The sequence below is a fragment of the Marmota flaviventris genome, chromosome 9 (assembly GCF_047511675.1).
Source record: "Marmota flaviventris isolate mMarFla1 chromosome 9, mMarFla1.hap1, whole genome shotgun sequence".
In the NCBI taxonomy this organism is placed as follows: Eukaryota; Metazoa; Chordata; class Mammalia; order Rodentia; family Sciuridae; genus Marmota; species Marmota flaviventris.
In genome coordinates, this window is record NC_092506.1 from 33,523,028 (window position 1) to 33,535,448 (window position 12,421).

The window sequence follows — 12,421 nt, forward strand, 5'->3', positions numbered from 1 at the left end:
TGTGGTGCTGGATATAAAACCTCGAGGTCTTGTGTAACTGCTCTACTACTAAGCCATATCCCAGCCTGTTTTTGTCTCTAAATTCTTTAAATACTGTTTTAAACAAACAACAGTGATAATTTATTGTGGGACTTGTAACATGGGTAGAAGCAAAAATGTTTGGCAAGTAGAGCGCAAACACCAGGGATATACATAGGGATGAAATTATAGTCATTGCTATTGTCCATGGGGGATTGGTTCTAGAACCTCCCACAGACATGAAAATCTTTGGATGGTCTTTGTGAAATAAAGTGTTGTATCTGCATATAACCTACATGTTTCCTTCCTTAAACTTTAAGTGATTCCTACATTATGATACCTACTATTATTTAAGTGCAATGTCAATCGTTATGCTGTATTGCTTAGGGAATGACAAGGAAAAAAATTCAGTATATGTTTGGTATAGATGCAGATTTTTTTCCCAAAATATTTTCAACCTCCAATTGGTTGAATCCACATATGCAGAACTCTGGATACAGAGGACCAACTGTATATTGTAAAATCCTTATATCTTACATGAAGCAATACGATATGTGGAGGTAATGACACCTCATGTGAAAGTGGACTGTGATTAAAGATTTGTACTGTTCTAAACCCTAGAGCAGTAACTTCAGAAATAAGATGCATATTCTGCCAACAGAAGAAATAAAATGGAATTCAAAATATACCCAATCAAAAAGAAAGAATGAGTTTAGGAACAAAAACCAGATTCAATGGATACCTCACAAAATAAAGCTTATATGTATACATAAAGCTAAAACTAAATCTTGTAGAAGAAATGTAGTGTATTCACAAATTGGGAGCAAGTAAAGATTTCTTAGGACACCAAAATATGGAAGATAATAGGAAAAGGATTATGAATTGGCCCTCAGAAACATTAAAAATGTTTGTTTATCAAAAAAGTCATTTAAGGTGCTAGGGTTACAGCTAAGTGATAGAGCACTTGCCTAGCATGTGTGAAGCACTGGGTTCAATCCTGAGCACTATGTAAAAATAAATAAATAAAATAAAGGTACTGTGTCCAGCTATAACAAAAAAGTCATTTAAGAAATAAATTCAGACTGGGAGAAAATATTTGCAGTTACTGTCCTGGGACTTGTATCCATGGTTTTATAAGGAACTCTTACAACAAGATGATAAATAACTCACTTTTAAAATGGCCAAAATATTTTAATGCACTTTACAATTGATGCACTAATAAGAATAAAAAAGTGCTTATCAGAGAAGTGCAAATTAATACCACAGGTAATACCTTTTGCCTACTAGAATAGCAAAAAAAATTTTAAATCACCACAGAGATGCAACAACAGGAATACAGCCAAACATTGCTTTAGGGAATATAAAATAATGTGATTTTGGAAAAGTTTCATAGTTTCTTTTAAGATAAAACTTATATATGCTAATAACCCAGAAATTATACCTATTTACTGAAAAGAAATAGACTTGTATGTGCATGTTCATAGGGCTTTATTTATAACAACCCCCAATTACAAACAACCACCAACAACATTGCAGTTTGCAGTGGAGTACTATTCAGCTGTAAAAAAAAGAGCCAATGACAGACACATTCGGCCTGGATTAATCATAAAATCTTGCTGAGTGAAAGAAGCCTGACACAATATATATAGTTTGCAAGTCCATTTAATGGAATTCAGAAATATGCAAATTAGTCTCTAATATCAAAGAAGTCTAGTTGTCTGAGCCTGGGTGTGGAGTTGGGAAGCTAACTACAAAGGAACAGAAGGAAACATTTTGATATAATAGAAATATTCTGTATCTTCTTCCCAATGAGGTGGTAGTTACCTGGATGTGTACATATTGTTTTCAAATTTAAAATGGGGTGCATTTTACTGTATATAAAAGTGTACTTGTGTGAAATTGACTCTTAAAGTGAAAGCATACACTCTTCTCCCTAGTGCCCAAAAGTTATATATTTCAAAAGTAGGATGATTTCAAACATGATGAATTTGCTACACTAGACCATAATTGAAAAGTCACCAAAAGTGACTACTTTGATTTTTAAAGATCTGCATTTGGGTGTTTTCCTATTTAAAGAGAAGTGTTTTTTTGTTGTTGTTTTTTGTTTTTTTAATGTGTTTTTTTTTTTTTCTTACTTTTTACTTTTAAATTTTAATTTGCTATATATGACAGCAGAATGCATTATAATTCATATTGCACATATAGAGCACAATTTTTCATATCTCTGGTTGTACGCAAAGTAGAGTCACACCATTCGTGAGTATAAAATCATGGCATTTGCAGGTAAATGGATGGTTCGAGAATATAATGCTAAGTGAAGTTAGCCAGTCCCCCCAAAATGCAATCTCTTTTATCAAAACCAATTGAAATAGTGAAAATAAATGGAGTTGGAGAATATAATGCTAAGTGAAGTTAGCCAGTCCCCAAAAACCAAATACCAAATGTTTTCTCTGACTTAAAGATGCTGATTCATAATGTGGTTGGGGTGGGGGTATGGGAGAATTAGATGAACTCTAGATAGGGCAAAGGGGAGGGAGGAATGGGGAGGCGGTATAGGGGTAATAAAGAGACATTCTTGTTAGATGAAAGGTAATATCAGTGATCAGGTTGTTTTCTTGTTCTTGGTTTGTGTACTTAACATGAAGTGTTAAGTCCATGAGATGTATTATTCCTTTACTATAAATGGAGGCATGGTGCTGTAGTACCATGTATGAGCTTCAGAGGAGCAGGATATATCATGTCACATATTTGAACCTATTTCTTCTATAAAACATCAGGAACAGCATTTCACAGGTTGTTTTAAGGATCCAATAAAATTAACTAAAAAATCCACATATGGATGCTGATTTTACTCCTCCTCCCCTTGGTACCAACCCTGGCAATTAAGGACTAGATATAGAGAGCGTGGGTCACTTTCCTCCCCAAGGTTCCTGGTGATAAGTTCTGGGCTTCTTTCAGAAGATTCCTGTATTATTAATCTTACTGAGATACTTCAGTATTTTATTTCAATAATTTAAAAGAAACTTACCATAACTATCACAAAAGTAATCTTGGGTTTTATGCATGGTAGGCAAGTGCTTTACTACTGAGCTACATTCCAGCCCCTTACATCAACAGAAATTTAAAATATTCTAAACCATGTACAACGCATCTTTCAGGATACATTCCAAAAGGATATTTAAATATAAAAAATGAACCATGAAAATCTTTCTAACTATGATTCAAAATCCAGAAGTCATAAAAGCAGAGATTAATAAGACAAATGACAAACTGGGAATAAGTATTTGTCATTTTTATCTCTAAGGGCTAATCTTCATAATATTTTAAGAGCTCCTTTGAAAGGAGGAAAGAGATCATCAACCCAATAGACAGAGGGCAGAAGACATGCAAAGAGAGATCATAGAAAAGGAATTCTATATATGGCTTTTAAACACATGAAGAGATTCAGCCTCATTCATAATAAGACAAAAGCAAATGAACACACAAAGGTACCATTTTTTTACAATCTGGTTGGCAAAAATTTAATAATTTTTGGTATTATGAAAGTAATGATAATGAAAGTAATACTCAAAATAATTAAAATCATGACATTACTACCTATTGACCTAATTTCTCATAAAATAGTGAAGACTTAGACAAAAACCAAGAAAGTAAAAAGATCATAATCCATGGCCTCAAGCAAGGCTGACTACATGATTTATACCCTAAATAATCAAGAGAATTTTGTATAGGCAGATAAGTTTGGGGAAAACTTCAGGGAGAGATCAATGTATAAACCATGGATCCTGGTTTATGGTCAGAGGGATAGAAATCTCCTTAGATTTTTGGCATGTTGTCTTATTAGTATGTGGAATGTTTTTCTTTTGCTTATAATAGTGCCCCTTTTTTATTCATACCTATCACGTATTTTTAAAACTCAGGAACAAGCATCTTGAGCAATTATGGAAATTTAAACACAAAAAAATCCTCACCTTATGTCTTTTCCCAGTTTAATACTTGAGAATGTTGGTTATGTATGGCTTTTCCAACTTCACTATTTTGTTTTCATTTTATACTTATTTTTCTTCTTGATCAATCTTAATGTTTCTCTGTATTTGTCTATTTTATTGAATTGGTAGGAACTAATCTTGCTTATTGGCCCTAGGATTTGTAAGTTTCATTAATAAAAATGAGTGATCTTAGACTCTGATTTTTTTTTTATCATTTTGATGTATATATTTCCAATCTGGCTTTTGTACACATAAATACACTTGGGTTTTCTCTGATATTCTTTTAGTAAACATATCCACTTTTACAAAATAGATTTAACATTTCAGTGTTAAATGTGAAGTGCTGCATGCAAATTATTAAAGGTTTCTGGGCAAATACTCGTATCTGATACATGCTATTTCGGAATCAGAATCTCTTTAAAGTAAAATTAAAATTTCATGCTTGCATAATTTTTTTTCCAAAATATGATTCATCATTCTAAAAAATGCAGTCTCTTTTATCAAAACCAATTGAAATAGTGAAAATAAATTCCTTCCCAATAGATCATTTTCTGGTGAATGATTAAATTTTCTTGGGTAACAAAAACTATAAAATAACAGCTTGGCAAAGGCAATTTTAAAGACTGTTTCTAGAGAGTAATTTTTTAAGTTTAAATTGAACAGATAATAGTAAATGGTAGGCAAATATCTCAAGAAGGCATTGCAGAAGGCATTTTTTTAAGTAATGTATTTTGTTCTAACTATATGGATCATCATTGAATAAAAATTCAAACTTATTTAATACCAGTTAATACTCAGAACATATGAGAGAGTTTTTTCATTTAGTAGAAGGTCACCATCATTCATTTTACGACTGATGATTTTATAATAGGTCCTTCTGGTTCTTGATGGTCATTATCAAAGTATAATGCATTGAAGATATGGCCTGTACAAAAGCAGAACAGGGATCTTAATTAGAATTCTGACAAGCCCACTCCAATAAAATGATGAGATTATTTGTAATTGATGTCACAATCAATTACCATTTAGTTCATCATGAGCATTCTAATAGGTCTGGCCTTGGTATTGGCCCCAGGATGTTGCTGAGTGAGTGGCTGCCCTGCTTATGCTGTTATTGAGACAGGAGGGCACATTTTCAGTCAGTATCCTAATGACCTCTTTTGAAGTCTATTAAATTAATGACCCTGTCACAGTTTTGATCTCTTGTAACCTCAGTTTGGGGTTTGTATAACAAATTACTGTTTGAGAACAGTATGATTATAAAAAAGACAGGTCTTTTAAAAAATTGGAACCTTTGGTATTTATTTTATTGTGTAGGAAATAATAGAAGCAAAAATGCAACTTAGGATTTGTATGTATTTTAAAAGAAACTTTAGGATATTTCTCCCTATTCCAGATGACATACTTCTTAATGATAGTACCTAAATTAGATTTTATTGTTTCTCAAGGGGCTGCTGCTCTTATTCTGTCATTCTAGGTGCCAACAGGTCATGTTTGGTTAGAAGGTGATAATTTACAGAATTCTACAGATTCCAGGTATTATGGACCTATTCCATATGGACTAATAAGAGGACGAATCTTCTTTAAGGTACAGTTTTGTGCTTAAAATGTTTACTGTATTCTCTAAACTGTATTATCTGCATTTCCCCAAAATGAACCTTTGAAATCTTCAAGATGTCAGTGGATTTAACTGTTGCAGTAACTACATTTTATAACATGTTGGCTTTTACTTAGTACCACTATATGAAACATTCTCATCTCCCCTTGCCTAGTCTCACAAAATAGGTATTAAGAATGATTTTTCAATAATAATAAAATTAAAACTCACTGATGTAGCAAAAGAACCCTTTCATTTGAATGTTCTAATTCTCTCTTATACAATCTGGGCATATTTTAATAAGCATTTTGTGGCAGAGCAGTCTAGGTTCACAATACCTATAAAGCAAGGATTCCCTAGCTAAATACAGTGAATCATGGACAGTTTATTGTGGTTGAAGCAAATGTACAACTCGTAGGGAAGATTATTGTTTTTATTGATTTTTCTGGCTCCTTTTAATCATAAGCAATAATAAGAAAAACACATGAGTATCTGGGGCAACTGGATAATTCCCAGAATTCTTTACAATTATTATATTCAAATACATAAAACTTAAAAACTTTAGGTTCAAGATGTAACAGACATATATATTCATAAATACACACAGAGAATTTTTTGTATATTTGAATGTTCCAAACTCAACATTTAAATACATACAAGTGATTTTCTAAGTCTTACCCTTTTTTAAAATTTTTCTTAATTTTGTAATTTGTTCTAATTCGTTATACAGTCTTTTTCTGATGCAGAAATTTTTATTCTTGACTGATAAGCAAGGATAAGCATTTAACTATTTAGCATAGAGAAAATGGATGAAAAGGAAAAGGGAATAATGATTATATAACATCACTTTTATTAATTTTCTTCAATCACATTTTGGTTTTACAGATCTGGCCTCTGAGTGATTTTGGATTTCTACGAGACAGCCCAAATGGCCACAGATTTTCTGATAATTAGCAAGCATTTATTCTTTTGACTTGATTATTGTTTCCTGTTCAAGTGAATTTATAACTGCAGTTGAAACCATGTACTTAACCAATAAACTATTTGCTGTTCAGTTTTAGTTATTTGTTAAATGTAAAGAAAAACAATCCATTCTGCAAACTCTTGTTCAAAATATTTGTGTAAAAATAAGTATAACCCAAGATCAGTGTTTCATCTAAATTTTATGTTATATATAAAATATCTGCAGGGAGACCTGAATGACTATACCTCACTTGCAAATTTTTTGTCTTATATAAGTAAAGTGAAAATAATCTACTCTTCTTGAAAGTGCCTTATACTTTAGCTATAGTAAGTAAATCAGAATAGTAACTATTCTTATTTATAAGTTCAATCTGCAACATCAGGAGTTCATTCTAAGTAAAAAGCTTCTAAGTTATATGCTTGACTCACTCATTTGAAGTTAAGTAAAAAAGTTTCGGTGATCCCATAAGAGATTCTATCAAGTTCTTTAAATGAGTTCTGATTTAGACTGTGCAAGAATATTAAATGTATAGAAAAATACATCTTTAAGAATATGACATTTACAGGCTATTGTAGGCAATAATACTTTATAAAGTCCATCATACCAGCAATAAAATGGTTCTTATTCACAAATATGGCAATTAACACCAAACCTAACACCTTGAAATAAAAAGGAAAGGGATGTACCAATTTCAGACTATTTTTTAAAGCTTCCATATTCTAAATTATACTTAAAGTTGAAGACGGTGAGGTTCATAAATTTTAGAACTAGAAGGCCAGGACTGGAGCCAAGTCTTAATTCCAAATCTATTTTTCTAGTTGTCACTTCACATTTTTTATTCTTCGTATTCAGCCTTCATTATGGGAGAACTGGGATCACATATTGTTCACAGAGATTCTAATTTAATTATAATGACACTAGAATTTGAGGTAGGTATAAAATAGGCCTATAACTGTAACCTGTTGGGAACATTATCAGTTAGACACTTTATAAATATAATGGAATATGATAATAATATTTCCCAATAAGAGACATATTTATGTTAAGAAAAAGAATTCTTATGTTTTATCAAGGAGAAAACAAAGGTTTTAAGATGGGAATCCATAAAATATAACTCAAGTCCTTTTTATGGCAATGTAAATATAGTTTATAAGTACATATAAATAACTACATTAATCTTTAAATGTAGGTGATCGCTGCTTGATAATCTTATCGTTTCTTTGCAAATAATAGGGAAGGAAAAAAAATCCATTTCCTTAATGCTCGAATGGCCTCTCATCATCATGTCTGAATATACAGTTGAAGTAGTCCAATAGTAGTCAACAATTTTAGCCATAATGAAGTAGTTCTATAATTAGTGAACATGTATCACAAGAAATCAGGTTAACTTCTTCTGCTTCATCTTTGGAAACACTGTATTTTCCACCACATCGGCAACTCAGAAAAAAAGAATGATCATCTGTGAAGAAAAAAAAAACTTCAAATGCTTACAAGCAACTACTTTTCTTATAACTTTTAAAAATGCAGAGTTTATTCCATAGAAATCGCAAAACAAACAAACAAACAAAAACCCTCAATAATGATAAAATGTACTTAAAGGAGAATTGGAAAACATTTCTTGCAAGGAACAGTGTTTCTAAAAATTACCAAAGCATCTATCTGTAGATGAGAGAAGTATTAAAGCTATGAATCAACAGTCCAATGATTTGGGGGAGGGGGATGCTTAGACGCAACCTGTGAAATGTTTTATTAAGAATCATAAAAATTTTATATTCTCTAAAATATATTTTCTAAAATATTATAGTGAAAGAGAAAGGAGCATGATATTTTGCCTAGAGTCTATCCTTTTAGAAATGACTGGTAACTTGACTATCAGCTAAATAATATTTGGATACTTCCTTTCTGGTACCACATGATTTCAATATATATAAACACCATAGTTTTTTGCAGTTTCCCCACCCGATAATGGAGGATGTATGTGTACCTGATTGTTTGGTGTTTACAAATGATATATAAACCAACAGGAAACTGTCTGAAGTGAGATGCCCTAAGGAGGCAATGGTTTCCTCCAAATGGTAGAAATTTTAAGTATGTCCTCTCTCTGGAAAGTTTAATTACTAGTGTCCTTGGACTGAAAGAATTTCTGATTCCTTTGGTCTTCCATTTTATTATCTCTGGGAAGTAACTATCAAAGAAAAGCAACTTATTAATCACAGTATCTATTTTACCAATAACAATTTTTTATTAGAGATAAAGGAGTTCTCAAAGGATTCATGATTCAAATATTGTCATTCAGTTTTCAAACTTGATTAATATTTATAACTCATACGGAGTATGAAAAAACGAGAAATTAAACTGAATGTATTGCTCTCTATCAAATCCAATCTTAAAAAAATTAGCAATAAGGGGCTGGTGTTATGGCTTAGTGGTAGAGTGCTACCCTAGTACATGTGAAGCACTGGGTTCAATCCTCAGCACCACATAAAAATAAAATAAAGGTATTGTGTCCATATGTAACTAAAAAAAAAATTGAAAAAAAAATGAGCAATAAGCCAACTTACATGCTTATCAGTAAGAAAAACATGAATACACTCTGTCAATCCTGATTTTTATTCTTCCCCACAATGCCTTTCTTCTCCACAAAGACTAATTTAATTTTGATTTCAGAAATTCGTCTTCCCTGTCTAAGCAATATACAAATATACATGTACTTAGCATGTTTTCAAAGTGAATGGTTTTGTTGTTAAAATGTCTAAAAATATACGTATTCTAACCATTCATTGATTTTAAGCTAAATCTCCCCCTCTTTTGTTTTTTTACCACCTCAGTGAACACTAAGAGACAATCTGAGGTGACACGTGCTTGGTAAATGACACAGAGGACAGCATGAGCTACTGTGGAGTTTTGTCATAGATATTTCCAAATGTTAGTGCTCACTGAAAATTAAGTTTATTGAAATTTCTTACTACCATCAAGTTTTGAAACAAGGTGCTATTTTCAAAGAAATCATAATTTTAAATATAGTGAATGAAGATCAACAATATGATCAAGTTACACTAGACTAACTTGTAAGGGGAAGGTTAGCGTCAATCTCTCAACAGTTCCAGGTATATATGCCTTTTAAGCATAAGAAAATGCACTACTTCATACTGTTCTTTGATCCAGCAGATACTTTGGCTATACCCATCATGTAGGGTTTCATCAGCTTTTCTCCATTTCTGGATCTTCTCCTTCCAAGGCCATTCTGAAAACAATCCTGAAGGAATCTAAAAAATTTTTTACTTGCCCAAATGATCACACTTTTTATTTAACTTCATATGCTAAGACAGCTCTTATTCATTTTTAAGTAGTCCTGCAAGAATAATGGCTTCATGCAGCTGTTGTTCAGTATTTCCTCTCAGGAGGACAAGGATTATCTCCAGCTTTACAATGATAAAAATTCTTAAATAAGCAAAGCTGTTCTATATATTTAAGATTAATTGTATCTGTTTAATACTGATTCACTGGCTGTGGATGGGATTCATCCTGTTTTCTTTACAATGGTTTACTTTGAAGCATTCCAGGGACAATAACATTTCTAATAAGCCTTGATGATTTCATTTTCTTCAATATCTGGGTAGATTCATTTGTATGAAAAAGTCCATGTAGTAAAAAAAAGTATACTAAACAAAGGTACTTGAATCACCAATCTAAATTTTTAATTTAAAATTAAATTGTACTATTAACAAATATTTCAAAGGTAAATAAAAGAAGAAAAACTATAACAACAAGCTTGCCTTATTTTTGCATCATTAGGAATCATCAGTAAATAAAGTATATTAGACTTATCAATGAAAACAAGAATTAATTTGTTTAATAATAGATTAAACACACAAAAATATGCTGATGGACAGGAGGAAAACTATATCTTAAAAAAATACATTTACAGTGGCTTGGGAGGCTGAGGCAGGAGGATTGTGAGTTCAAAGCCAGCCTCAGCAATGGTGAAGCACTAAGGAACTCAGTGAAGCCCTGTCTCTAAATAAAATACAAAACAGGACTGGGGAAGGGGCTCAGGGGTCGAGTGGCCCTGAGTTCACTCCCTGGTACAAAAAAAAAAAAAAAAAAAAAAAAAAAAAAAAAACACCAAACAAACAATCTGAAGCTTTCAATTATTTACTGAAAATTAGAATTTTGAATCTGTAATTTAATTTTAGTGGTTGAGTGCAGAATGGTCAAATAGGTAAAAACATGATTACCCTTCTAAGCCAATATGGCTTGTGACCCATTTCTTTAGAGCATAAAGAAAGAATCTGCCATTGGAAAAGGATGGCTCTGCTTATCTTTTATCATTCACACTCATTAGAACATTTTTAGAATCCTTTAGGTAATTTGTACCCCAAGCTGAATAATAGTTATAGGTTAAGAATATACAAAATTCTAGTAAACTATAATAAGATTTTCTTCAATTGCCCAGAGAAATATCAAAGTATGATGATACTCATGGATTATGTCTGGAAAGAGTTTTCATAATATAGTGTCTACCCAGAGTTTTTCAGGGAACATCAAAAGAATGCAGAAATTAAAATTTTAATGATACAAAAGGGGAAAAGACATGAACTCATGATAGGGACAGTGACTGATTTTTCTTATTAAGAGACAATAAAAAATTTACGGTGGGGACGGGAAAAGCCTCCATGGAAAGCCCTCTCCTGAGAGTTTAGGATTCCATATAGGGAGAAAATGAACAAAAATTCTAATAGAAATTCATCTCAATTGCCACCATAAAGAGAAATAGAAAAAAATCACCCTCTTTGACTTTAATAAAGTCCTTATTACAGAGAGTAATACAAAAATCAAAGTAGTACAAAACAAATGAAAAATAAACCCTTATGTACCTAACATCTAATTAAAGTAGAAAAATAACATCAATAAGTGAAGTTTAGAATTAAACAAAAACAGGCCATACAAATCACAAATACATGTAAAACCAAACTATTATTTACAATTTCCAAACATCTCATGAGGTTTTACTTTCTTTCAAAAAATTCCTAATATTTTTCTTCGCTGTAGATTAGTCCAAAAGAAAAAAAAAATTCCAACCTTCGTTCCAAGACATTTCTTCAAGATATACTTGAGCATCTACTGGACCCAAATTTCTTAGCTCATCTTCTGTAAAATATAAAATAAGACACTTAATTTTGATATTTTACCTATGAAGAATGAGATGGCAACTCCAGCATAGTCATTATAATTCCTAGTTATCTATTATTTAAAACCTCAGTCTACTGCCTTTTTAAATACTTATTTTTTAGTTTTAGGTGGACACAATATCTTTATTTTATATTTCTGTGGTGCTGAGGATCAAACCCAGTGCTTCATGCATGCTAGGCAAGTGCTCTACCATTGAGCTACAACCTCAGCCCAGTCTACTACTTTTGAAAGCAATGTTAAGGCTACCTGTCTTTAGCTGACTAAAAAATTCTATGTAACATGCCATTCCATATAAACTTTAAGTCAAAATTTATCCCATTTAATACAAATATGCAACACACAAAATCATGAAGGCAGTTTATAATCAGTACCCTCTACTTTGTGAGACTTAAAAACTTTTTGTCAGATAAATTATATCTGGCTAAGAAAGCAATGTATAGATGCTATTTTACCAGCTTTCTAACTTTGGGTATATCAGTTTTTTCATCACTACAACAGAAATACTCTCTCATTTGTTTATTTTAGGACGATTGCTATGCACTGAATTCCCTATTCTCCAACCCCCCACCCAAATTCATATGTTGAAGCCCTAAGCCCAATATGACTATTTAAGGAAGTGAATAAAGTTTAAAGAAGGTCATGAGGGTGAGATCCTAATTC

General features: G+C 31.8%; 2 protein-coding genes across 8 annotated transcripts in view; one reads left to right on the plus strand and one right to left on the minus strand.

The window, feature by feature from the left end:
- The window catches only part of Immp1l (inner mitochondrial membrane peptidase subunit 1), a 76,979-nt gene extending 70,315 nt beyond the window's left edge, over nucleotides 1-6,664 (plus strand). For all 7 annotated transcript variants that reach the window (XM_071616317.1, XM_071616319.1, XM_071616320.1 and 4 more), the window contains 2 exons: nucleotides 5,485-5,595; nucleotides 6,490-6,664. In XM_071616317.1, the coding sequence (XP_071472418.1) occupies nucleotides 5,485-5,595; nucleotides 6,490-6,558 (180 nt within the window). In that variant the 3' untranslated portion in view covers nucleotides 6,559-6,664. The remainder of the gene's footprint in view (nucleotides 1-5,484; nucleotides 5,596-6,489) is intronic.
- The window catches only part of Dnajc24 (DnaJ heat shock protein family (Hsp40) member C24), a 51,325-nt gene continuing 44,923 nt past the window's right edge, over nucleotides 6,020-12,421 (minus strand). Inside the window, exons 4-5 of the mRNA XM_027936704.2 lie at nucleotides 11,651-11,719; nucleotides 6,020-8,027 (exon numbers count right to left, since the gene is read on the minus strand). Coding sequence (XP_027792505.1) covers nucleotides 7,897-8,027; nucleotides 11,651-11,719 — 200 coding nt within the window. The 3' untranslated portion in view covers nucleotides 6,020-7,896. The remainder of the gene's footprint in view (nucleotides 8,028-11,650; nucleotides 11,720-12,421) is intronic.